Source organism: Podarcis raffonei, chromosome 16 (assembly GCF_027172205.1).
Source record: "Podarcis raffonei isolate rPodRaf1 chromosome 16, rPodRaf1.pri, whole genome shotgun sequence".
Classification (NCBI taxonomy): Eukaryota; Metazoa; Chordata; class Lepidosauria; order Squamata; family Lacertidae; genus Podarcis; species Podarcis raffonei.
In genome coordinates, this window is record NC_070617.1 from 831,877 (window position 1) to 857,847 (window position 25,971).

Sequence of the window (25,971 nt, forward strand, 5' to 3'; positions counted from 1 at the left end):
AAAATTAGAATATTCAAGGAAATCAGCAAAACAAGAATTGCAAATCGAGCAAGATTGGAACTCTGAGAAGTAGAAGCATATCTCACTTTGCATGTCATGAGTCGCTCTCATATATTAGTTTCGCCTTTTAAGTTGAATTACCGAAATAAATGAACTTTTCCACGATATTCTAATTTTTCGAGTTTCACCTGTAACTCCGGGAAAGAGTCCCTGCCTGAATCCCTGGAGAAACATGGCGGTTCATGTGATCCGATAGCCTGACTCGGTATAAGGCAGCTTCCTATTTAAATCACCCCCTCTGGACTGAAATCTTACATTTGTTTTAGAGAAGGAGCTGCCACAATCTGAGTTGGAAGGGGACCTGCTTGGAGTGCAGAAGGTCCCTGGCCAACATCTCCAGGAAGAGTTGCAGGCCGTCTCAGTGCTGAAACCCTGGGGAGCCGCTGTTGCCAGCCAGTGTAGGCAACACTGCACTAGATGGACCCCACAGGTGTGCCTTGGCCAAGAATCGCTTCCCCCCCACCCCATCCCATAGAGAGAAGGCCAGCGGGAAGAAGGTTGAAGGACCTTCTACACACCAGCCCAGCCACAGGGCCTGTGTCTGACTTTAGAGGGATAGGGGGTGGGAGGGCAGGTTGCCCTTGCAGAAATGGGGCTGGGGGGAGGACAGAGGGTGGAATTGGGCTGGGGGGCTTAGTGGGATCTGCCTTTGGAAGGATGTAAAAGAAGTGGGAAATGGCTGTGACGTTCTGCTGCTTTTGGCACAAGCAAAGTTGTGACAAATATTGAAGGAACGAAGGTATCAGTTCAATACTGGTAGTACAAGGAAAGTGTTGGGGATCCTGTCAGGCAGGGATTCGTGGGAGGGGGTGTTGGGGTGTTGGTGGCAAGTGAGGAGTGGCTGGCGGTATGAATGTTGAATGATGGGCGTCAGTTGGGAGTATACTTGAAAGAGCGTCTCCACCCCCATCATTCTGCCCGGACGCTGAGGTCCAGCTCCGAGGGCCTTCTGGCGGTTCCCTCCCTGCGAGAAGCAAAGTTACAGGGAACCAGGCAGAGGGCCTTCTCGGTGGTGGCGCCCGCCCTGTGGAACGCCCTCCCACCAGATGTCAAAGAGAACAACAACTACCAGACTTTTAGAAGACATCTGAAGGCAGCCCTGTTCGGGGAAGTTTTTAATGTGTGACATTTTGATGTATTTCTAATTTCTGTTGGAAGCCGCCCAGAGTGGCTGGGGTACAAATAAATTATTATTATTATTATTATTATTATTATTATTATTATTATTATTATAACAGTTGCAGCCAGGTGTTCAGAGAGAGAGAGAGAGAGAGAGAGAGAGAGAGAGAGAGAGAGAGAGAGAGAGAGAGAGAAAGAGAGAGAGAGCGCACTTGTCTGGCCAGACTGCGGTCCCACAGGGGGGTGAGCAGGGCCTTCCTGCACATTGTGGCCACCCCTAAGACACACACGCTGCCCCCAGGACCCCCTCCATCTCCCCAAGCCCTTCCCGTCACCAGGCAGGGGTAGAAAGGATTTCTTTACCATCCGCATGAGCCGTGCCACCAGCCTGGCTGCCGTCTGTCAAAGGCAAAGCACCGTTAGTTCCCTCCACCTCTGCTGTGCAAGGAGACACCGGGGGGGGGGGTTGGGAGAGGGGGGAGTGAGGAGAGAAGCGTGATCAAAACCTTGAATCACAAGAAGTGCCCATCACCCAACAAAGAACACCCAGGAGGAAGTGCCCAGCTGGGAGGGAAGGGGAATAAGAGAAGCCTAGGAATCAAGCGCATGCAGGTTAAAGCTAAGAGAGGTCTGAGCAAGAGCCAGCTGCACCCAGGAAGGAGAGGAGAAAGGAGGCCACGATCCCCTGGTCCCGGCCCCATCACCCTCTTGCAACATCTTCCCGCACGCTTGCAGGTTCCAGAGCAGGGAGGTTGGTTAGTCTGCAGCCTCTGAGGCTCCTGGCGGATGGATTTCCCCTCATCTGCACTTGTACAGTGCCCAGGAGCTCCCTGGCTGTCTGAGATGGCACAAGCCGCCTCCGTCCTCCAAGCAATCCTAACGGGCCAGGAGCTGGCACATGGGACAGGCTGGCAGTTCAGTGCCATGCTTGGCCCTGTTCTTCACAGTCACAAATATTCACCCAGGACCTCGTTGCAGGAATTTATGTATAGGTTCGGGGGGGTTGCCCCTCCAGCAGATCTCATGCACATGCAGCCCACTACCAAAATCAGCACAATCACTTTTGTGACTTTTGTGACTTGTCCCCGCAAAACACTTCATCACAGTTTCTTCCTATCTATTCAAAGGGCCTTTGCTGCACGATACCAAATGTAAAAATTCACTGATAAATCTCTGTACTGGCTCACTGGGGAAACTTCAGAAATTCATCTAGACCTGTGAGCTCAGCTCCTCAGCAGCCCCTCTGCCTGAGGGATAATCCCTGGCCTCCTGATACCTGAGTGCCAGACAGGTAGCCATTCCAGAAAGAACAAACCCAGATGAAGACAAAAGGGTGGGATGAACTTGGCTGGGAAAGAGGGAAATGTAAAGATCTCTTTTGTTCCACTTGAGGGGTGTTTGGTGGAGGGCAAGGGGAACCATGGGGCAGGGTCCAGGATGCTCAGATTACGGCCACCAGACCTCCCCTTTCATGATGTAACCGTGATGTATTAGTGATGTAGTTTTTGGGGGGTGTAACATGGGGATTAGCAGCTAATAAAAGTTTGGGTTCTCTCTTGTTTGGGGCTTCCATCTTGTTCCACCTGGTGGCAGGTGGGAGTCCTTTCACAACAGTCTTCAGTAAAGACCAAGCCGACTGGCTGCTGTTTTGCTCTGGGATTCCTGGCTGGTCTCCTTGTTTTTTTGTCCAAGGAGCCCTCAGATTTCTCCGTTAACAACCTGCATCAGCTCTACCCCAGGCAGGGGAAACTCAGGGAGGACACCCCCCACCCCTCCCGCCAACCTCTTTGCCATGCACACACACACACACACACACGGGGTAGGAGTCACAGACGTACCTTTCCGCACCACTTTGTAGCTGCTGCTGCTGCTGCCCTGCCGGTCACTTTCTGCAGCAGCCCCTTGGCCGGAGGAGGCGCCTGTTGTCCTCTCGTCTCCCCGAGGCTCTGTCCCTTCCCCTTCCTCGGTGCTCTGGGAGCCTCCAGCCTCCAGGCCAGCACTGGCCCCTTCTGGATCCGCTGCTGCAGATTCGGGGAGTTCCACGGCTGCCCTGCTCTCCCCAGACGGCTCCTCCTGGCTGCCCGAGTCCTGACTGGCCAGCGCAGAGTCCCAAGGCTGGCCGGCCCCGACCACAGAAGGGGTGGGGGTCAGGTCCTCCTCAGGGTCAGCGTCCCGGCAAGGGAGGAAGCTGCGCAGGAGGAGATGGCGCAGGGTCTCGACTGCAAGGGGAAAGAGAAGGGAGGGAGGCTGTTGTTTAAATCCCACAGGTGGGCTGAATCTGGCCTCTCCTTGGACCAGGGAGGGGGCCTTCGTCTTCTGCCACCATGTTCAAGGACCCTTTCTTTCTTTCTTTTTTAAATAGTTTTTATTGAATGATTTTATGTTACAAAAAAAAAAAAACTACAACCATACTACCACAAAATATAATTGAGAAAGAAAAATTACATACATCAATATTTTGTTTGTTATTTGTTATTTACCGTCTTATTTCCTCCCAAACATTCCACACAACACACACACACACACACAATAATGATAATAATAATGAAAATAAATATTTCCCCCCTTTTAGCTTACAAAATCTTTTCTTCAATTCTGACTTCCTGTCAAGTCCCTTCGCATATGTTTTATCTTACAACTGAATGTACACAAAACAAAAAACCTTTCTGTATAAATTTTCCAACACATTCAGAGAACATAACAAATCCTTAATTGCTGTCCACCTCCTTTTACTTCCTTCGTCACTTGAATGCTAGCACAGAGTCAAAACTATTATTGTATTTTTGCACGTATCTTCTATAACCATCCCATTTCCCCGCAAATTTTTGCTTTGAGTTTCCTCTGAATTGAAGGACCCTTTCAGGGCTGAGGGAAAGCAGGATGGCCCAGGAGAGGGACAGTCGCAAGGATACTCAAGGGGAGGGTTGGCATAAAACCCAGGACCCCCCCCCAAAAAAGCTGTTTTTCTTTTTTATTTACAAAAACGTGTCTAAGATCCAGGATGAAGCGCTGCCTTTCACAAATCCCCCCCCCAGATGTCAATTCCACCTTTGAAATCCAGGTATGTCCAGGAAAATCCAGGTGTATGGTGTGATAGGAATTTTGAGGTCTTAGATATATGTTAAATGTTCATAAGTGTACCAACCAAGCACATAGATCAGCAGAGGAAGACCGACTTGGAACCATTTTTGATTCCCAAACTGTCCCAAACTGACCAAATGTTTTCTCTACAAAGTCAAAGGAAAATGGAAAAGCCTCCCCACTGTCTTTTCCCTCACAAATCCTGTCTGAAGGGTATGTCTGTGTTTGAATAGGGTGTGAGCCTGTGACCTGGCTCAGGAACTAAGTACTTATCATTACAAAAGACTGGCCAGGCTCCCCAGGCAATCCAATCAAGTGACCATTAACAGGTAACCTGGCAGACAGGAGGGAAACAAAGCGCTCAGACTTCTGCTGTAGAATGCCCTTTCTGTGATGTAGGTATGATGTTTCAGGGGCGGGGTGGTCTTAGGCTACACCCCTTCTGTGATGTATGTATGATGTTTCTGGGGGTGGTATTGATCTACAGGGTGGCAATTTCAAATGTCTATATAAGAGCTTGCACACCAATGTTCTGGGTTCCTCCTCCCTCCTGCGTGTGGTGAGTGAGGACCCTGTTGCAACAGTTCAATAAAGATCAGGCTCACTAGCTGCTTTGCTTCTCAATATTCTCTGCTTGGCCTCTGTTCTTTTCTCCTACCAATAGGAAACCTACTTAAGGACTCTATAAGGGCTCTTGGATACCCCATAAGGGAAAAGGGCAGAGATTTTGTTTACAACAATGGCACAGGATGAAATCAGGCCAAAGGCTGCCCACCCTGAGCCTCTCTTCCACTCCGCACTCCCAGTGCAAAGATAAGACGCATAAAGGAAAAGAAGCAATCTGGCTCTCACCGTCCTGCAAGGCGGACTCTGCCAGGAAGCCGGGAAAGGCAGCCTCCGGAAGTGGCTGCGACTGTTCATCAGGCCCCTCCAGGGTCTCCTCAGGAGGAAGCTCCATCTCCCCAGTGGGGAACGTCGACAAAGCAGGGCAGAGGCCATCCCCATCCTGCTCCTTTTCCTCGCTGCCTCCATCCTCTGGCTCTTCTGCCAGTGCCAGGGGTCTCTCCTCAGCCAGGGCGTCCGTTGGGGTATCGTCTGTGTAATAAAAAATTTAAGGTCTTATATATATAATGAATGTTCATAAATGTACCAACCAAGCACAAACATCGATATGTGGACCACATGTCTGGAGCAGCACAGGAAGACCGCCCTGAAACCATTTTGACTCCCAAATGGACCAAATGTTTTCTCTGCAAGGAGGGAGGGGGTGAGGGAACCTTCCCATTGTCTCAGGAATTGGGTAATCACCATCCCAAAGAAATGGCCAGACTACCAGAAAAGGCAATCAGATAAGGCATTCTCAGGTAACCTGGCAGACAGGAAAAACAAAGACATTCAAATTTCTGTTGTAGATCGCCTTTTCTGTGATGTAGGTATGATGTATGGAGGGGTGGTCTTGGACTCCTGGGCAGGGAATTTAAGGTAAAATGTCTATATAAGGGCAGGCACACCATTGTTCTGGCTTCCTCCTCCTTTCCTGCGTGTGAGGGGAGCACTCTGTTGCAACAGATCAATAAAGATCAGGCTTACTAGCTGCTTTGCTTCTCAATATTCTCTGGTTGGCCTCTGTTATTTTCTCCTACCATTAGGGAACACACGTAAGGACTCTATATGGGCTCTTGGATACCCCAGAAGGGGAAAAGGGCAGATTTTGTTTACAACATCTGCTGGGGGGAAGAGAGGGGAGGAATGGGAGAGAGAAAGGAACTTTTGGAGCCCTCGTACCTAAGGGACCGCCTCTCCTGGTATGCCCCACAGAGAAACTTACGGTCTTCAAATAAAAACATCTTGAAGGTCCCAGGCCACAGAGAAGTTAGGCTGGCCTCAACTAGAGCCAGGGCTTTTTCGGCTGTGGCTCCGATCTGGTGGAACACTCTGTCACAAGAGACTAGGGCCCTGCGGGACTTGACATCTTTCCGCAGGGCCTGCAAGACAGAGCTGTTCCGCCAGGCCTTTGGCCAGGGCACAGCCTGACTCCCTCCCTCGGCAATCTTCGCGGAGCTCCGGCCCAATGGTGGCCAGTGGCTTGAATTTAATTAATTTTATAATGAATGATTTTAGAGTGTTGTTTGTGTTGTACTTTTGTATTGTTTTATTGTTGTTAGCCGCCCTGAGCCCGGCTTCGGCTGGGGAGGGCGGGATATAAATAAAATTTATTATTATTATTATTATGAAACAGTCCCCCCCCATCCATGCCCCAAAGACAAAGAAGCCCGTTTGTGTGTGAGAAGGAGGTCCTGGCAACCAACAGAGAAGATTTTCCCTCTCCCCCCCCCAATATCTTCCATAGGGAGCAGCAGGATACTCCCAGAATGCCTTGCTGGACCTTGGCTGCTGAGGCTGCCCCCATCATCACCTCCACCCCAGGGCAACCGCCAGCCGCTCACCTGAAATGTCCTCCTCCTGGGTAGACGCAGAGGTGCTTGGGGCCAGGTTGGGGGAGATGTCAGCATCCTGGAGTACTAGGCTGAAGAGGAAGGACAAAGATACTAGTAATAATAATAATAATAATAATATTTATATCCCACCCTCCCCAGCCAAAGCTGGGCTCAGAGTGGCTAACAACAATAAAAATAGCAGAGTTTACATAAAATCACAATCAATTAATTAAAATACATTCTAAAATCAATTCAAAATCAAATTAATAGCTACCATGGGCTAGAGTTCTGTGAGGATCGCCAAAGGAGGGGGTCAGACTGTGCCCTGGCCAAAGGCCTGGTGGAACAGCTCTGTCTTGCAGGCCCTGCGGAAAAATGTCAAGTCCCGCCGGGCCCTAGTCTCTTGGGACAGAGCGTTCCACCAGATCGGGGCCACGGCCGAAAAAGCCCTGGCTCTAGCTGAGGCCAGTCTAGCCTTCCCGTGGCCTGGGATCTCCAAGATGTCCATAAACGCAGCAACAGGGGGTGGGGGAGGAATAGGCCATCTGCAGAACCCCCATTTTAATACGCCAAAAGTTTGCCCAGAAAAGCTGGAGTGAGAAAACAGCTCTTGACACGCTACTGGCTGGAACTCCTAGGGCAGGTATGTTTATCTGAGGTGGGGAAGAAGAAGATGTGGATGTTAAGAGGTACGATTGAAGGGCTTATTTGGTCATTTAATAAAGCTCCTGCAAAGCCAGATTTGCAGACTTTTTTTTAAGAAAGAAAGCACACACTAAGTTCATCTAACCTCAGCCTCCCTTTGCAGTTCCCTGCAAAAAGTCTCCTGCCTTGAGGAGCTGGGGGTGGGCGTCCCCCCTTACCTGGAAGGAGCAGCTGGGTGCAGGGGGAGCTCCTGGGAATGCCGCTTGGCAGGCAGGGGGGCGTTCCGGGTGGCGCTCTTCACCGCCTCTTCCAATAGTTCCATCCACCTGCCGGGGTGGGGGGGGGGGAGAGGGGAGAAAAAGAAAGACTCTCAAAAAGCCCCCAAAGAGAACAGAGTGCCTTTGATTTGCCATCCTGAAAGGCAGGGAGACCCCACATTTATTTCATCAGCATCTTTTAATACAGAACAAACGTTTACTAGAGGGTGGGACATTTACAGAAAGTATCTTAAAGAGCATTGTAAAAATGTGGATTCTCTGGCTGGCTTAGAATGACCCCCGTATGAACATAGAAAACCTTATTAAAGCAAAAAATTGGGGAAAGTTTTGAGTGATAATGAAAAGTGCGCTACTCAAAAGAAACCTGGGATTCTCGATGCGGTGACTGAAAGTCATTAATAGAAGTTGTATTGTAAGAAGTTAATTTAATTTTTTGTCATTTGTATTATCCTTTGGTTTTTTTCTTTGTTCACTGTTTTTTCTTTTCTATAATCAAACAATATATATTCATATACATATATACATATATACATATATCTTTGCCCAGGGGATTCCAATGCTACTCTAAGATAACAGACAAACATGCACGTTTTAACTGAAACTACTTTTAACTGCTTTTAACTGTGGTCATTTTGAGGGAGAGGGGTGTTTTGTTACCATCGAGGGGAATCTAGTTTTGTTACCTTATTTACCAAAACTCAATTAAAACTTCTTGGGGGTGGGGGCTGGAGACCGTGTGTTAACTGTTCTGGAACACTTTGGTTTTTGTTTTTAAATTGTCTGTTTGCCACCCTGACTCTCCCTGACTCTCCCTGACTCATCCGGCTGCCCACAGGCCAGTCTGCATTTTAATCTCCCTGCTCCTTCCCACCCAAAGGAGATGGGGGCGGGTGGGAGAATAACAGATAAAAATATTACGTGTTCTTCTCTGAAGAGCTCGAAGCTACCAGTTCGTAGATCTGGGGCCCCAATTCAGAAGTGCAGATGATGAAGAGCGCTCGCTTATCTGTAGGGAGGAGAGAGACAAGCTGGAGGAAAGGGTGACCTACTAGGGCGCCACGGCCTGTGTAGCTTCCCACCTCTGCATGAGGAAACATGGTTTTACAGCCTCCCTTCCTACCTGTTGCCACGGAGCGGATGAGGACCGCGTTCAGTTTGAGGACGGGGCTGAACGTTTGTTTGGTGTCTGAGGAGCCCAGCGCCATCTTGCTGTGACACTTGAGAACCAACTTCTCGTCCTGTTTTTGCAAAAGTACCAGAAGGTCTTCAAGGAGCAAGACGTGCAGATCTAAGAGAGAGAGGAAGGATTTACCGCCCTTTATCAAAAGATCCCAGGGCGGTGTACAAGATTAAAGTTAAAGGAACCCCTGACTGTTAGGTCCAGTCGTGGCCAACTCTGGGGTTGCGGCGCTCATCTCGCTTCTGGGTCATGTGGCCAGCATGACAAAGCTGCTTCTGGGGAACCAGAGCGGCGCACGGAAACGCCGTTTACCTTCCCGCCGGAGCGGTACCTATTTATCTACTTGCACTGCATGCACTGCTAGGTTGGCAGGAGCAGAGACCGAACAACGGGAGCTCACCCTGTCATGGGGATTCGAACCGCCAACCTTCTGATCGGCAAGTCCTAGGCTCTGTGGTTTAACCCACAGCGCCCCCCGCGTACCTTAACATTGAGTACAACATTAAGAACACATTTTTCAGAGCATAATAATAAATACATAATAAAAAGCGTAAAATAGATAGCATATTAATAAAATAATCATAATAAAAGTCCCCCCACAAACAGCCCACAGATTATATAATGGCCAAAGGCCTGGGTAAAGAGGCGCCTAAAAACATGCAATGATGGTGCCAGGCGAGTCTCTCTGGGGAGAGCATTGTGCAGACAGGGAGCCGCCACAAAAAGGCCTGTTGATCTGCTCCTAAGTGGGGGGGGGGGCGAGAGTAGCACCTTGCCTATTGTTTTGAGTGTTGCTAATCCTGTTCATTGCTGTTTACAGGGCTTTTGTTTTTCCGCAAGTTCTACATTATATGAAATTTTAACATATTATATGATCCACTGCTTCCCTATCTATCTACAATTCTACTAGCATCTCTCGGTATTGTGAATATCACCGAACTTACCTTTTGTCGGTATCTTCATGAACTTATCTAAAAGACTGCGTTAAGCATTTGAAAAATCTATTGAAACCAGACATTATAAGTTCATTTTAGGCTGGGTAGTTTGCAAGTCTTTGTGGCTTTGTTTAACTTGTATTTTTCTCGAAGGTCGATAAAGTATGGATAATTATTGTTCTGTATATTAATCTCCAACGTGTTGCATGAGTTGCACTACTCCCTCCCTGCTACGGCATTATACATGTGCATGTACTTTTCTTTGATGTAAGTCTGACTTAAGGCCTGTCTAGACACAGGAACAAGGGAGGGTCTATCTAGCTCAGGACTGTTGCCACGGATGGGCAGCAATGGCTCTCCAGGGCCTCAGCCCTCCCTGGAGATGCTGCCAGTGTGGATTAAACGTGGGGCCTTCTGCATTCCAAGCAGGTGTTCTGCCATGGAGCCTTCCGAAGGCTGCTGATCTGGGAGAGCCTTTTAATCTGTGGCCTGTTGTCCTAGAACTTTAAATACTATGGTGTGTTTTGAGTTTATCAATGGTTTAAATTACTTAAAAGACTTCTATTGTTTTAGTCTTTTGGTAAACCACTTTGAGCTTTCTACAACCAAGAAGCTTATACATTTTATTCAATAAATAAATGATTGATTGATTGATTGATTGATTGAATGATTGAATGAATGAATGAATGAATGAATAACAACACACTGACAGTTTTGATCTTTCAACAGCTAAAGCTCTGCTTGTTTTAGGGACCATGTTCCAAAATTGTTTGGTTCTGTTAATCTTTTCGGAAGCTGTCTCTTGACCCCTTCGCTCAGTCCATCTAGTTCAGTCTTGTCTACTCGGGCTGGCAGCAATGGTTCGCCAGGGCTTTTCGGCTCAGGCAATCTTCCTACAACCCCTCCACACTTCTGATTACGGTTTTAATCGGAAAGTGGGATATAAATTAGAAAAGTCAACTGCAGAGGAAGCGCACACAGGCCTTCACTCTGAGAGGCCGTGCCATGTTTGTGTGAGAACATGCACGAACGCTGAGAGGAGCTCTCGTTTCTGCCAGCTACATACCCACAGTCTTATCCTTGCTGATGCGCCAACTCAGAGGGCCCTCGTGGATCATGCGACGACTTCGGAGGTCGAGGTTCTGGACAGCAAGGGCAGAAAAAGGCAGCATTTTGAGGAGGAGACGAGCAGGATAAAGCCAGTGACTCAGGTGCAGGACAAAGGGGGAATTGTACCTTGAATTCTGCAGCCAGCGGGTTGCTGGTCCGCTCCAGCGAAGTGGCATCTAGGCGCTTCTGGTAAACCTCCAGGCGCTGCTGGTTTTCTGCCCGCTTCACCGCCTCATTCACGTACCGGAGGATCTCTCGGCACTGGTCCCGGGCCTGGCAAAGCTTCTTGTGCTCCAAGGTCTCCCCTAAGCAATGAAGGTGCAGAAGAAGAGTTTGGATTTGATATCCCTGATATCAAATATCAGGGATATCCCGCCTTTCACTCCCCTTCAGGAGTCTCAAAGCGGCTCACATTCTCCTTTCCCTTCCTCCCCCACAACAAACACTCTGTGAGGTGAGTAGGGCTGAGAGACTTCAGAGAAGTGTGACTGGCCCAAGGTCACCCAGCAGCTGCATGTGGAGGAGCGGAGACGCAAACCCGGTTCACCAGATTACGAGTCCACCGCTCTTAGATGGGCTGGCCGGCCACTGGCAAAGTTTGTTTCTGTTTATGGAAAACCTGGGAGGCTTTGTTTAAAACACTCAGGGTGGTCCCAAAGTGACTTCCACTACAGTCATACCTTGGGTTGAAGTAGCTTCGGGATGAATATTTTCAGCAACCCAGCTCCGCGGCAACCCAGAAGTAATGGAGCGTGTTACTTCCGGGTTTCTCTGCTCGCGCATGTGCAGACACTCAGAATGACGTCATGCGCATGTGTGGAAACGGTGAATCGTGACCCACGCGCATAGGTTGCGTTTGCTTCAGGATGTGAACGGGGCTCCGGAACGGATCCCGTTCGCATCCAGAGGTACCACTGTACAATTTAAAAACAATGCTGCATTTAAAAACAAAACGACCTCTGAAAAACAGATCGGCAGCAGCTCTGATACATGATGCAAAATAATCCTTATTGGTTAATGTGAAAATTGGCTTCTGAATAGCACCCACGCTCTACAGACACAGCACCACAGGGCACTAATGCACAGTGCGCACGCACACACACCACCCTAATCTCTATGTATGCTGACTCACAACACCAGAAAGCTGACACAAGTTAAAAAATACAGTACAATCGCATCTTACATGGGGGGTTGGTTCCAATAGTTCCATGAATACACAATGATCGTGTAGGCCCTAATCCTTGCAGCTGCTTGTGGGTGAGGGAGCAAGAATCCCCAACACTCTCAGAGGCCACAGGGCAAGTGGGCCTCACCCAGCAAGAAAGACACAAAGCGGAAAAGTTATTTCCCTGCTGGGTAACCCCAAGAAGACCCGGCCTTGACTGGATTTACCGTATTTTTTGCACCATAACACTCACTTTTTTCTCCTAGAAAGTAAGGTGGAAATGTCTGTGCGTGTTATGGAGGGAATGCGTACGGGTGGCATGCCTACGGATTTTCCTCCTCTAAAAACTATGTGCGTGTTATGGTCGGGTGCGTGTTATAGAGCGAAAAATACGGTAATTAGGAGAAAACTGGATTCGATAGGGCTCACTCTAACTGATTTTGAAATCTCTGATCCCAAAGATATATGGGAAATTATCAGGAAGGCCCTCACAGAAAAAAGTGTTCTCGCCATGCTTGAGGTTGCAAAGCGCAGCACCTGCTCTCCTATCCACCTAAATCTCCCTTTGTGTAGAGATTTCCAAAAGGGATACATGACAAATCTGAAGAAACATGAATCGTGTAGGCTGTTTATGTTGGCCAGATTTAACATGTTTCCCTCGGCGGTAGTGAGAGGAAGATACTTAGCTATCCCAGAATCAGAGCGTCTCTGTAAATGCAGAAAACAGGAACCCGATACTCTAGAGCATATATTCTTTTCCTGTGATTTTGGCAGCTATGCCAGAAGACAATTATTTGAGGCCCTAAAATTTAATAGACAGATTTTTACACAACCAACTGTTCAGGACCTGCTGGCGGACAGCGATGATCAAATTACTTTAATAGCGGCTGAATTTTTAAGTGCTGTCCATGAAGAAAGAATGGGCCATGATAAAGAGACTTAGTGGTTTTTAATGGTAGGTGATGTTGCTGTGTTGTATTATATTATTTATGTACATCAATTTATTTCTTGGAGTTAAGAATAGGACTGGGATAAATTGTGTTTGCTGAGCCCGTATTTTATACAGTCTGTATATGATGTTTGTTTGTTAATGTGAGGTGTGCTATGCCTAATAAAGGATTTTGAATTTGACTGGATTTAATTTGTGCAATTTCAACCAGCGTGTTGAATGTGCTTAAGAGGAGATTGCAATGTGTAACATTTGAATAGGAAGAGACACAAAAAACAAACAAACAGCCAAATACGAAGAGAGAGATACCGTCTGTGTGCTTGATGATGTTCTCCAGCAGCAACGGGTACTTCGTCAGCCGCTGCATCTCTGAGATGATGAGGTCCTTGAGCTGGAGGCGGCGGCACTGAGGGTTGCTCTCGGCTTCCTGGGGAAGGCAGGGAGAGAGAGAGAGAGAGGCCTGTGTTTCTCTGGGCTGCAGAGACAGAAGAGGCTGGCCACTGAAAAGTCCCTTCCTCCCCCTGAAAATCCCATCACTGTGAGTTTGCAGAAATGGCAAAACTGACGGCAATTATTAGAGGCCACTCAAATCAGAGAATACTTAGAGAGCGGGATGGAGTGAAGGAATACATGGAAAAATATGGTTCCGGAATTGAAACATTGATAGAGAATGTGTAAAACGTAAGCAAGAAAATAATAACAGAATCAATTGAATAATTATTAAATTATAACAAGACGGAAGAAGTGAAATAGTGAGATCACACGTGGCTGAAGGGGAGCGGGGGGTATACGGGAACCTACAATATCATTTATAATATAATTTGTTAATTGCATTGTATTTACATATAGCAAAGGGAAGCCTAGAGCAATTAGATATATTTTAATTTAGGTAATCTATGTGATAGGCTTATGTTAGAAAATGAATATGGATTTTGAATTTGATGCTTGTAAATTTTTTTGGTTTTGAAATTAAAAAAAATTTGAGAAAAGAAACGAAAAGTCCCTTCCTCCCCCATCTCCTTCCTCCCCCTCCATCAGCAGCCTCCTGCCCCATGACGAGGCTACCTGCATGAAGAGCTGGAAGCGAGTCTCCTTCCGCTGCTTGGTTTTGATCAGCTCAAGCGCCATGGACTGGTATGCGCAGAAGCGGGCAGCCATCTGCTGGAACTCCTCGCGGGCAGTCCCGTCAAACTGGGGGGACAGAAACAGGGCAGGGGAGAGAAAACACTCCTGGGTTAACCTCAGGCGGGTCGGGAGATCACCTAGTGGCCCCAAGGCAGCCCACGCGGTCTGGGATCCTCACCCGGGAAAGCATAAGGTCCCCAATCTCCTTGACGATAGGCCCTTCCTCTCGCAGCCTCTTCATTGATTCCGAAAGAGAATCTGGAGGAGGGAAGGATGGTGAGGAAAGGAGAAAAGGTAACAGAAGGGGATGGAGTACGGGCCTAGTTTTAAACTCCACACAGCCACTCTTTATTTTCAGTGCCAGGTTCTCAGCAGTGGGCAGGCAGCCGGCCTCAAAGCCAGCCGTTAAGGGTCCAGCCAACATGGCAAATGGGATCAAGACCCCCCTCAGGATTTCCCTGCCCCCTCCGCCCTGTGAGATTCGGCAACTGTGGGGCTCGTCGGCTTTGCTCCAGTTCTCTTCCTGAGCAGGGGGCTTGTGGGCGGGAGACCCACTCTGTCTGCTGTGGAAACCACAGAACGGGGGGCCTGGTCCAAAGGGGCTCCAAGGGAGCAGGAGAAGCAGCCTTACTGTGGATCTCCAAGACCTCTGGGAGGTTGGGGAAGAGGAGGGCCACCTCCTCCCGGGAAAGAAGACTCTCCTTTCTCATGCGCTGGTAGAAGAGAACGTCCAGGACACGCAGGATCCGCAAGTGAGAGCCCTCTGTCACAAACAGCTCTGCGGAAAGAGAAGTTTTGATTTGTTCTTAAAAGATTTGGGTTGCGACGTAAACCTGCCCTCCTCCTGAACAAAACTGTGCCATCGATGAAGTGTGTTGTTTAGTCAGACCCCTGGTGGTTCCACTCTCTGCTGGCTCTCCAGGGTCTCAGGCAGACCCTGCTCCCTGGGATCAAGCCTGGAATCCTTTGCCACTGAGCCACGTGGCTCTTCCCCAGCCCGGGCACCAGTACAGAGCTGATGGCTCTGGCTACCAGGGCAGCACACCCACCCCTCATTCATCTAATAATAATAATAATAATGATTTTTTATTTATACCCCGCCCTTCCCAGTTCAGAAAACCGGGCTCAGGGCGGCTAACAACAAATTTAAAACACTTAATTGATGATACAAAAAAAACAGTATAAAACATGAATAACAATAAATTCAGAATTCAAAAATCAATTAAGGGGGGAAATCCATCCAATAAACGTTAGATGATCCCCAGGGCTGCTGGCTAAATTAGTCCTATTTGGGCCAGCGAGGAGACCAGGGGAGAATTAGCTGTGGGATCCCAGAGCAGGAAATCTTCATAAAAAGGGGAGGAAGGGGAATAAAAGATCAGGCTAAGTTCAAATTGAAAGCCAGGTGGAATAGTTCTGTCTTACAGGCCCTATCTAGGGATTCCTCTTCTTCCTTGGAGACATTACAGCACCCCTCAAGGCCCCCCCCCCCCACGAGGCTGCCTTGGCCCTATGTCAGAGCGGTAGAGCTCACCAGGCACGCCCCCCCCCCGTCTTTCTGATGGCGACGGCAGGGAGACCCTCCTCACCATTGATGACTTCCTGGCGGTCGATCTCCCGCTGCGTCAGGGAAGACACGACTTCACGGCCCACGGTGTGCTGCCAGTTTTGCGAGTCCAGCTCCAGCTCCAGGTCCGAGAGCTGGAAGAGGTCGTCTTCCAGCAGGTGGGGCAGGAAGGAGTCGGTGCTGAAGCCCAAGTTTGGGGACTCGATGCTTCTGCGCCGGGGGGGGGGGGGTTGGAGAGAGACAAGAAGGGATGTCAAAAGAGGGTCTCTGAGAAAGGTCCTGCAGCCTCAAAAACTGGGCCTTTCTGGAACTAATTGCGCATAAGAGCTTCAGAGTTCGCCTGCTGATGCAAACGAAAGCCTTGCGATGCTCCTTCCCACATCATCTTTTAGCTCCGTGTGCTTTTCAAGGTCCAGGTTAATTCTGCTGGATCTGAACTGTATCCAGAGCCTCTGGGAAAGTGATGTTTGCGCATGTGCTCATTTTCTCTCGTCTCTTGCGGCTGGGTCTTCTGCTCCAGGGAAGGAGCGAGTGAGGCACAATGGGCTCACAGGCCTAAAAAACTCGGAGACCCCCACCCTAGTTCCCTCCTTGCAGTCCATCAGTCGCAGAATCTCTCCCAACACAGGGTCTTTATAGCCCCTTTATGAGCCAGCCGGACCCAGAAGTCTCTTTCACGTTGCAGGACACCCCAACTGCGAGACAGACGGAGAGACTCAACTAAACGAGCCTCCAGTTCAATTTCTGCTCCGGGGTCTCTGCCACAGTCCAGCGATGGGAGGGAGGACCCCACCCAGGAATACACAGGACCCCCCATGACTAAGCACAAGACAGTCGTGGCCTCGTTCCTCCTGCTCCTTTGGGCCACCAAGAATAAGAAGGCGAAGAGGAAAACACCTAGACAACACATTCTTCCTACCCCATGGAAGAATGCCCGTTTCTCCTGGCCCTGGCTGCTAGGGTAGCTCACCTGCGCCCCATTTTGGGAGTGTACGGCGGTGTGGGGTTTTCCAGAGACCTGGAGGCACAAGAAAAGATTATAAATGGTGAGCACCACAAGCTCTGTGCTTAACTCCCTCACGGCTGCGGGAAGGGACGCATCCAGCAAACACTGAAGACACTGAACGCAGACTTCCCCAACCAGGTGCCCTCTGGGGGTTTTGAACTCCCATCAGCCCCAGCCAGCAGGTCAAATGGCACAAAGACTCATGAGGGAACAGCCACGATGGCTGGGCTGGGCTGGGAGTCCCAAACACCTGGAGGGCACAGAATGAGGGAAAGAGGGACCCCTTTCCTTTGCAAACAGACAGGGGGCTCCTCAAAGGAAGAAAGTCAAGGATGGGAGGAGGAGAAAGGAGCACCATGAAGACAAACATTGCACATCTTAATTAAGGGCCACCTTTCCCCATATATGCCCACTTGATCATTTTTATCTGCGGAAGTGGCACTTCCAGAAGTGGCCCATTCTGCACCTTTAAGGAACTGGTATCTCAGCGTGGCACCTCCTGCACTCTGGAACTCCCTGCCCATTGAGATTAGGGAGGCAACTTCGCTGTATTTTGGGGGGAGCCTACTAAAATATTTTGTTTGGGCAAAGCCTACCAAGACATGTAGAAGTTAAAATGTATTTTAATCTGTCGTTTCAGCTTAGTATGCACACTTTTAACTTCTTATTTCATTACATTTGCTTTTTGTAAACTTGTTTCTAACGCTGGTTCTTTTTTACGGGCCATCTTAAACGTGTATTTTAGACCCTTTGTAAACCACTTAGCAGCTTTGTTTGAAGTTGGGCAGGATTAACAGTGGTTAAGAAAGTAAAATACCTGGGGGTTAACATGACCGCTAAGAACTTAAATTTATTTAAAGATAATTATGAAAAATGTTGGTCAGAAGTGAAAAAGGATCTAGAAATATGGTCAAATTTGAAGCTTTCCTTGCTAGGCCATATTGCTGCTATAAAGATTAATGTATTGCCAAGAATGTTGTTTTTGTTTCAATCATTACAAATTTTGGACAAAATGGACTGTTTCAAGAAGTGGCAGAGAGATATTTCTAGATTTGTCTGGCAGGGCAAAAAGCCCAGGATAAAATTTAAAATATTAACCGATGCAAAGGAAAGAGGTGGATTTGCCCTGCCAGACCTTAAACTTTATTATGAATCAGCAGCATGTTGCTGGCTGAAAGAATGGCTGCTTCTTGAGAACACAGACATTTTGGATTTAGAAGGTTTCAATAACATTTTTGGGTGGCATGCATATCTGTGGTATGACAAGGTCAAAGCACATAAAGCATTTAACAACCATATTGTCAGGAAAGCATTGTTTAATGTCTGGATAAGATATAAAGACTTACTTGAAAATAAAACCCCAAGGTGGTTGTCACCGATGGAAGCGAAGGCTCAGAAAAAGCTCAATATGGAGGCCAAATGGCCGAAATATTGGGAGATTTTGGAACAAGAAGGAGAAAAACTGAAATTGCATAGTTTTGAGAAACTTAAAGATAAAGTGCGAGATTGACTTCATTATTATCAAATAAGGGAGGCTTACAATCTGGACAAGAAAATTGGCTTCCAAGTGGAAAAATCAAAATTGGAAACAGAACTGTTAGATCCCAAAACTAAGATACTATCAAGAATGTATAACTTGCTGTTGAAATGGAATACTCAGGATGAAACGGTAAAATCTGCTATGATAAAGTGGGCACAAGATGTTGGACATAACATTATGTTTGCTGACTGAGAACAGTTGTGGACCACAGGTATGAAATTTACGGCATGTAATGCCTTAAGAGAGAATATTATGAAAATGATATACAGGTGGTACATGACACCAGTCAAGCTTGCAAAAATCTATTATTTGCCCGATAATAAATGTTGGAAATGTAAAGAAAATGAAGGTACATTCTTTCACCTTTGGTGGACGTGCCCAAGGATTAAGGCTTTCTGGGAGATGATTTATAATGAAATGAAAAAGGTATTTAAATATACCTTCCTGAAGAAACCAGAGGCCTTTCTCCTGGGCATAGTCGGCCAATTGGTGTCAAAGAAGGATAGAACTTTCTTTATGTATGCTACAACAGCAGCAAGAATACTTATTGCAAAGCATTGGAAGACACAAGATCTACCCACTCTGGAAGAATGGCAGATGAAGTTGATGGACTATATGGAACTGGCGGAAATGACTGGCAGAATCCGAGACCAGGGAGAAGAGTCGGTGGAAGAAGATTGGAAGAAATTCAAAGACTATTTATAGAAACATTGAAAAATTAATGAATGTTAAAATGATGTCGGAATGAAATTAAGTGGTTTTAGCAGCAATGTTGAAAAAGAGTATGTAAAAATGGACTGTTAACAGGTGAAAATGTAAAGCTATAATATATTAAGATAAAGAATTAAGATAAAAACAAAGAGGGAAAGGATTTGCTGAAGTAACCATTTGAACTGGAATACAAAAAAGGGAGGTGTGAGGAGGTCAGGGAAATAAGTGAATGAAAGGCAAGATATGGAAAGATGGATTTACTTTTAACTGTTTTTATTTTTTCTGTATTTTGTACTTTTTGTTTCTTTTTTCTATTTCTTTTTTACTTTTGTAACTCTTTTTGAAACTTTAATAAATATCATTTATAAAAAAAATGAAGTTGGGCAGGATGCAATTTTTGCAAAATAAAGCAAATGAGCAGAAAGCTGCCTTAGCTGCCTGATTACAGTTATTTATTTACTTTATTTATTTAGCAAAAACTGCATCCTGTCTACCTGTAAATAAAACCCTCAAGTGGTTTACAAACAATATAAAAGAGGCTACTTAAATTGTGTCATCTTGGATGCGAACGTTCTGTTAACGTTGAATGTTAATGTTGGGAGATAAGAGTTGCACATTTATCCACTCCACGTTTACAGAATCTCCCGGCTTTGTCTTGCACATGGCACCTTCGTATGTTTGTTGTTTGAATGCTTACAAGTCCATCTCTATTCTAGTAAATTTGGTTTTATACTTATAAGTCAGTTTGTGGTGGTGTTGTTTTGTTGTATCAATGGCTCCTAGCCAGGACGGCTCTGTTCTGCCTCCACAGTCAGAGGCAGTGATGCTCCTGAATCGCCACTGGAAACCGTAGGAGGAGAGAGTTCTTCTTGCACTCACGTGTTGCTTACAGATTTCCCTTTTGGGTATCTGCTTGGCCACTGTGAGAACAGGAGGCTGGACTGGATGGGTCCACTTTGGCCTGATCCAGCAGGCTCTTCTTATGTTCTTAACACTTCTGTGCCCAACATGGCGCAGAACAGCAACCTCAAAGACGGAACAATGCTAAGCCGCTTCTAAAGAGATGCCCAGCAAACAACAAAATTCATCTGGAAAGCGTTCAACTTCTGCAAGGTGTTGGAATACTAAGTACAGAATGTAGCGCTAGACCTTAAGGAGCTCCCCCCGCCCCCCAAGGTGCTCAACTTTCACCTGGCAGAGAGGCTGGACGCAGAAGAAGAGGCCGACTGGTGGAGGCGGGTGGCCTCAGCCGCGGCGTCCATGTCCACGTCGCTGCGGGAGCGAGGCACGTTCTCTGCTTTGCGCAACCTCTTGAGCTCCTCCCGGCCCTTCAGGCTCTCCGACCGGCCGAGTTTGACCTCCGACCTGGAACTGAAGCCACGAGGGAGAGGAAGGAGGGCAGATGAGGACTCGGAGCCCACCTGCGCCCACCCCCCTTGCTGGGCGTTCTGGGCGTCCTCCTACCTGTCCGACTCCAGGAGGTCCTCAGGGAAGCTGCCGGTGGAGAGGCGCTGCAGGCCAGGATCCTGCGAGTCATAATGCTGGTTGTTCTCAAAGTGCTGGATGATGTTCCTCACGTTCCCGGGTTTAACTGGTGAGAGCGGGAGGGAAAGTTGAGCCGTTAGAAGCCCCCAATCCCCACATAGCTACAGACTTAACTGGGGGGGCGGTGAGGGGGCAGACACCAGGGTCTGGCCCGGAAGAAGGTCCAAGGCAGATGACTGTGTAGAGCAGCCTTTCTCAACCTGTGGGTCCCCAGATGTTGTTGAACTACAACTCCCATCACCCCTAGCTAGCAAGGCCAGAGCTCAGGGATGATGGGAGTTGTAGTCCAACAACATCTGGGGACCCACAGGTTGAGAACCGCTGGTGTAGAGGGAACTGAAGCGTGGCACTTTGGGGGGGGGATTGTATCCTATGCCAGTTCTCCTCAGAGTAGACCCACTGCAACTAATGGACATGAAGAACTTGGGTTCACTCATTTCAACTGGTCCACTCTCAGCAGGCCTTGCCTGGATAAAAGCCTGGAACTCCTTAATTACACAGACACACTCCACTTCTACACAGCTGCCGAGGGGATGAGAGGGCCCTGTCTCCACTCTGCCCTTCACCTGGTCACCATCCTGAAACCCACTCCCCACTTAAAGAGGCTCGGCTTACGGAGGAACCTAGGAGTGACTATGGATTTCCGCAAGGGACTCCCACAAAGGAGGAACCCCACGGCCTCAGTCCCAGCCCAGTTCCAGGGCCCCCCCAGACACCCGTTGGCAAGAAATCAAAGGGGAAGAAGGGCCACTCCTGTAAGCAGAACGACATCAAGGGGACACGACCTGAATGACCAGCTCTGAAGGAGATGGGAGGGGAAGGGGAAAGGGGTGGCCTTCAGTTCCACTCTGGTGTGTCTGAGAGAGACGGCGGCACAGTCTCCCCAGGGTGAACGCAAGGGGTGGTTTGCACACCTTTCCCCAGGCAATCTCCCACCCCGCTGGGGAAGCCGCGGCAGAAAGGGCCCTCCGAGGGAAGCGCCAAGGCCATGTTCCTCACGACTGCATGGCAGAGGAGGGGACGCAGCGACACTAAGCCAAAGTGCGCTGTCCTGGGCGCAGAAGTTAGGCAAGGAAACGGAAGCGTGGCTTTTGCATGGGGAGGGGAAAGAGGGCGGGGGGAGACCCTGAGCGATTAAATCCAACCCATCCTCACAGAACCAGTGACAACAACAATTTCCAAGGCCTTTTCTGGGAAAAGATACCTCCTCGCCATTTTTTATTTTTTTAAGCAGCAGCAGCGGTGGAGTGGGTAAGGGGGGGGGTGAGCTGGGAGCGGGGAGTCAGGGAGAAAAACCAGCAAGGGGTGTGTGTGTTCCTTTTGTTTTTACCTTCAACAGGGGACAAGGGGACATGAAATGCTGAAAAGGAAAACAAAAAGAATGGAATGTCAAAATCAACGTCAAAATTGCACCGATGAAAAAGACAGAAAAAGCAGGAGGAGAAGCGAGGAGAGGAGGGAGGAAGGAAGGAAGGAAGGAGGAAGCCCGGCTGAATCCACCCCCCCAGAACACACTGCAGGAGGGGGGGTGCTCAGCACCATCACCCCCTGCCCTCATCTGCCCCTGGAACTCACTGCTCTGGGAGGAGCTTTTGGGCTTCCCAATGTACTTGAGGATAGGGTTCCGCTTCTTGTCCTCCATGGCGTCCTTATCCTTCTTGGTGCTGCTGCTCTGTTGACCCAGGAGAGAGAGAGACACAGAGACACACACAGAGTGTGTATTAGGAGAGGCACGGGACACACACACACCCGTCTCTCCCTCCCGCCAGCCTGACCACCAGCTCACCTTCTTGGCCTTGGGGAAGAACGGCAGCCACTTGTCTTTCTCCTGCGCCTGGGACTTCTCCACCACGCTGACGGGACGGGCCTCTCGCGGACGGATCCCCACATGGCCCATGTAGGTGTTCAAGGCGAAGCTCATGGGGGCGCTGCGGGGAGGGAGAGGGGTCAACTGAGCCCCACGGGGGGGGGGGGGGAAGAGGCTGCTGGCATCAGGGCAGCGCAAGCCAGCGGGAGGGGGGAAAGCAGAGAGAACTCAAACTAAAGGTAAAGGGACCCCTGACCATTAGGTCCAGTCGTGACCGACTCTGGGGTTGCTGCGCTCATCTCGCTTTATTGGCCGAGGGAGCCGGCGTACAGCTTCTGGGTCGTGTGGCCAGCATGACGAAGCCGCTTCTGGCGAACCAGAGCAGCGCACGGAAACGCCGTTTACCTTCCCGCCAGATTGGTACCTATTTATCTACTTGCACTTGCTTTCGAACTGCTAGGTTGGCAGGAGCAGGGACTGAGCAATGGGAGCTCACCCCATCTCAGGGATTCGAACCGCCGACCTTCTGATCGGCAAGTCCTAGGCTCAGTGGTTTAACCCCCAGCGCCACCCGCGTCCCTTGACACGACACATATGTAAGATAAAAACCCAGAAATAAAGCAATATGCCATATGAAACGTAAAGAGAGCAGGAAAAAGCAGGTCACTGGCAGCCTCTCAAGGGGACCCTTGGAATTCTCCCCACCTTCTGAGCAGCCTGACCCAGTAGCCCTGGGGGGCTGAGGTTCGAGGGAGAAACTCACCTCCTGTCCTCTTCGTATTTGGATCTGGAGGAAGGAGACAAAGGAAGGAGGAGGAGGTTAAGATGCATCTTCACTTCCTACAGCCTCTCCTCCTCTGCTTACAGCCCAGTCGCTTCCAAGAGGCGGCTCACAGGGGGTCCACGTGCCCAGGCAGGAGACCCTCTCTTGCCCATTTGGTCTATACTGAAAACCCGCCTTCCTCCCTGCACACTGGTGCCTTCTGGATGTTGCTGGGACTCCCATTACCATCACTGACCACTGGGCCATGCTTGCAAGAGGCTGGGCACATCAGCTGCAAGCCACAGGGTCAACCATTCCACCCGCCATTGGCAGGCATGTTTTTTACCCCCCAGGACTGCCCTATCGTCTCCCACCTTGAGACCCACACACAGGTACATAACCCTCTGCTGGCAAGTCTCCCGGGGGGAATATCTCTGCCCCCCGTTCCTGGGGGGCCCAGCCCCACCCTCACCTGCAGCCAGAGGGGCTTCTTGTCCCTGTAGTTACACGGATCCTCAAGCCTGGCAAAGCACCACATGCGCAATCCTTCAGGCTGGATGGGACTGTGGTGGCAGCACAGCCTATGCCCAGACATTATGGCTGTCCCAAATTGGAGCAGACCCCTTTAGAAAACCCACCGGTGACTCCAGACCGGACAAGATTACAGGGGTCACTCCTTGTGCCCCTTTGTGTTCTCCAGACAGAGGAAGGCCTCGGCCACCGACCAGGGTGGGATTGCTCCTCCGTGAACAGCTATCTCTTCCCTCTCTCTCTCTCTGAGGGCACTCCCAATACACCAGCCGCAAAACAAGCTGGCCTGACTCAGAGCCACAACTTCTAATCACCCTTCATGATTCCCTCCTGCTTTATTGGCATTAATGCAATAAAACCAGGTCCTTAAAGAAAAGCAGAAACCGGCCGTCAAAGTCTCCAGGAGCAGATGATGAGCAGAGCAACAGGCAAGAGTTCCAGAAAGTTTCCTATATGATATCTGGAGCCTTGCAAGGCTGGCGGGGGTGGGGGGGGGGAGCCCCTGCCAGGTCAGCCCCTGACACATACATACTGTATAAAGGTAAAGGGACCCCTGACTATTAAGTCCAGTCGTGGCCGACTCTGGGGTTGTGGCACTCATCTCGCTTTATTGGCCGAAGGAGCCAGCGTACAGCTTCCGGGTCATGTGGCCAGGATGACTGAGCCACTTCTGGCGAACCAGAGCAGCGCACGGAAACGCCGTTTACCTTCCCGCCGGAGCGGTACCTATTTATCTACTTGCACTTTGACGTGCTTTTGAACTGCTAGGTTGGCAGGAGCAGGGACCGAGCAACAGGAGCTCACCCCGTCACGGGGATTCAAACCGCCGACCTTCTGATCGGCAAGTCCTAGGCTCTGTGGTTTAACCCACAGCGCCACCCGCGGCCCCACGTACTGTATACAGACACATCAATGCTGCAGGAAAGTCATCTCAGGTGTGCAATCTCAGATTATACACACACACTCACAGGATGTCTCCAAGCTGAGCGATCTGCTTCTCGGCCACCTGGCGCTCCTTCTGGGGGTCTCCGTCAAGGTCCATCAAGTCATTCTCCCCATACAAGCTTCCCAGGCCCATCGTGCGCTTGGTCCTGCAAGGCCAGAGAGGAGTCCCAGGGCAGGATGAAGACACTCCTCGCTCTGATCTTTCATTCATAACTCTGTACCCCACCTAACCTGCCCCCGAACCAATTTCCCCAGAACTCAAGGCGGCTTAGAAGATCTAGAAGGAAAGTCAAGTGACCCAGAGGAAAGCAATGCAACACCTGAGATAATGCTGTTTCGTTCCATTTGGGCTCTCTTTTAAAGCACAGAAGAGGAACATTTGCTGAACAGGTTTGTTTTTTAAAACAGCTCCAGGTGGCTGGAAGCAACAGCTGTCAACTTCCTGTCTTAGAAAAGGGCACTTCCTCTGGGATCCCTGCTTGCACGAAGGAGCATCGACCCCGAAACAAAACTTTCTTCTGTTCTATTGCAGGTGGAGGTGGGTACCAACTAAGGGATTCACGTAAGACACACAAAACCCCATCAAAACTACTCAAAACTGGAGTAGTGGATTAAACAAGTGAGCTGAAGTCTACAGATTATTTATTTTTTTTAAAAAAGTTGGAATTGTTTTTTACAACATAACATAACCCCCCACCCCCCAATACAGAAATCCACCCTCATTAAATGTGAACATAGCATGCAATGAGCATAACATACAACAATGCAAACAACCAAATAAAAGACTTCCTTTATCCTGTATCTGGCCTCATTTACTTCTTACAAGCTGTTTCCTTTATGAACAATTATCAGATTTTTCTAATTATAACTTAAATATCCACAAAGTCTCCTGCAGACATTAATCGAAACAAGTCCAGGTGTGTATTTTAGGGCACTGTTTTGTGAAGTATTCTCTGCATTTCCCCCATGCTTTTTGAAACTCTTGTCTAGTGTGATCTCTAATTGCCTCTGTTAATCTAGCCAGTTCAATATACTCTAACGATTTGTCTTGCCATTCCTTTTTTGTTGGCACAGTTTCTTTTTTCCAGTATTTAGCAATTAGGATCCCTGCCGCTCCCCTACAGATTAAATTAATCAATCAGCACAGAATCCTATTTTCGTGATTTGGAAAGTGTCAGGGAAAGGCATAGATAAGTGTGTGATGATAAACGGCTAATGGGAAGATGTATAACCACCACCCTACCTCCCTACCTACACACACACACCCCGGGGTGAATGCTCATTGCCTCAAAACTGCCCTGTAAACCAATCCAAAAGAATGCTCCAGAAAGACCTAACCCTGAAAATTTCACACACACACCCCCATGTAAGCCTTGGGCAAGCAAATCAGGCCGAATGTTGAATAAACTACCTCCCTGGGGGAGCCCTCTGATTCCCTTCTGATACAGCGTGTGTTAGTTCTGCCCTCCAG

At 48.8% G+C, this 25,971-nt stretch overlaps 1 protein-coding gene across 5 annotated transcripts in view; it reads right to left on the minus strand.

Annotated features, from left to right (window-relative positions):
• Nucleotides 1-25,971, minus strand: part of ARHGEF11 (Rho guanine nucleotide exchange factor 11) — a 64,570-nt gene that overhangs the window by 3,494 nt on the left and 35,105 nt on the right. For 2 of the 5 annotated variants that reach the window (XM_053368197.1, XM_053368194.1), the window contains 22 exons: nt 24,524-24,646; nt 23,025-23,048; nt 22,241-22,382; nt 22,030-22,126; nt 21,785-21,814; nt 20,374-20,500; nt 20,101-20,280; nt 16,623-16,670; nt 15,675-15,862; nt 14,717-14,863; nt 14,264-14,343; nt 14,026-14,151; nt 13,270-13,387; nt 10,973-11,151; nt 10,803-10,878; nt 8,742-8,909; nt 8,540-8,627; nt 7,562-7,669; nt 6,708-6,787; nt 5,113-5,355; nt 3,018-3,398; nt 1,543-1,617 (listed from right to left, as the gene is read on the minus strand). In XM_053368197.1, coding sequence (XP_053224172.1) covers nt 1,543-1,617; nt 3,018-3,398; nt 5,113-5,355; nt 6,708-6,787; nt 7,562-7,669; nt 8,540-8,627; nt 8,742-8,909; nt 10,803-10,878; nt 10,973-11,151; nt 13,270-13,387; nt 14,026-14,151; nt 14,264-14,343; nt 14,717-14,863; nt 15,675-15,862; nt 16,623-16,670; nt 20,101-20,280; nt 20,374-20,500; nt 21,785-21,814; nt 22,030-22,126; nt 22,241-22,382; nt 23,025-23,048; nt 24,524-24,646 — 2,828 coding nt within the window. The remainder of the gene's footprint in view (nt 1-1,542; nt 1,618-3,017; nt 3,399-5,112; nt 5,356-6,707; nt 6,788-7,561; nt 7,670-8,539; nt 8,628-8,741; nt 8,910-10,802; nt 10,879-10,972; nt 11,152-13,269; nt 13,388-14,025; nt 14,152-14,263; nt 14,344-14,716; nt 14,864-15,674; nt 15,863-16,622; nt 16,671-20,100; nt 20,281-20,373; nt 20,501-21,784; nt 21,815-22,029; nt 22,127-22,240; nt 22,383-23,024; nt 23,049-24,523; nt 24,647-25,971) is intronic. The other 3 variants (XM_053368195.1, XM_053368196.1, XM_053368198.1) reach the window with 3 other exon arrangements.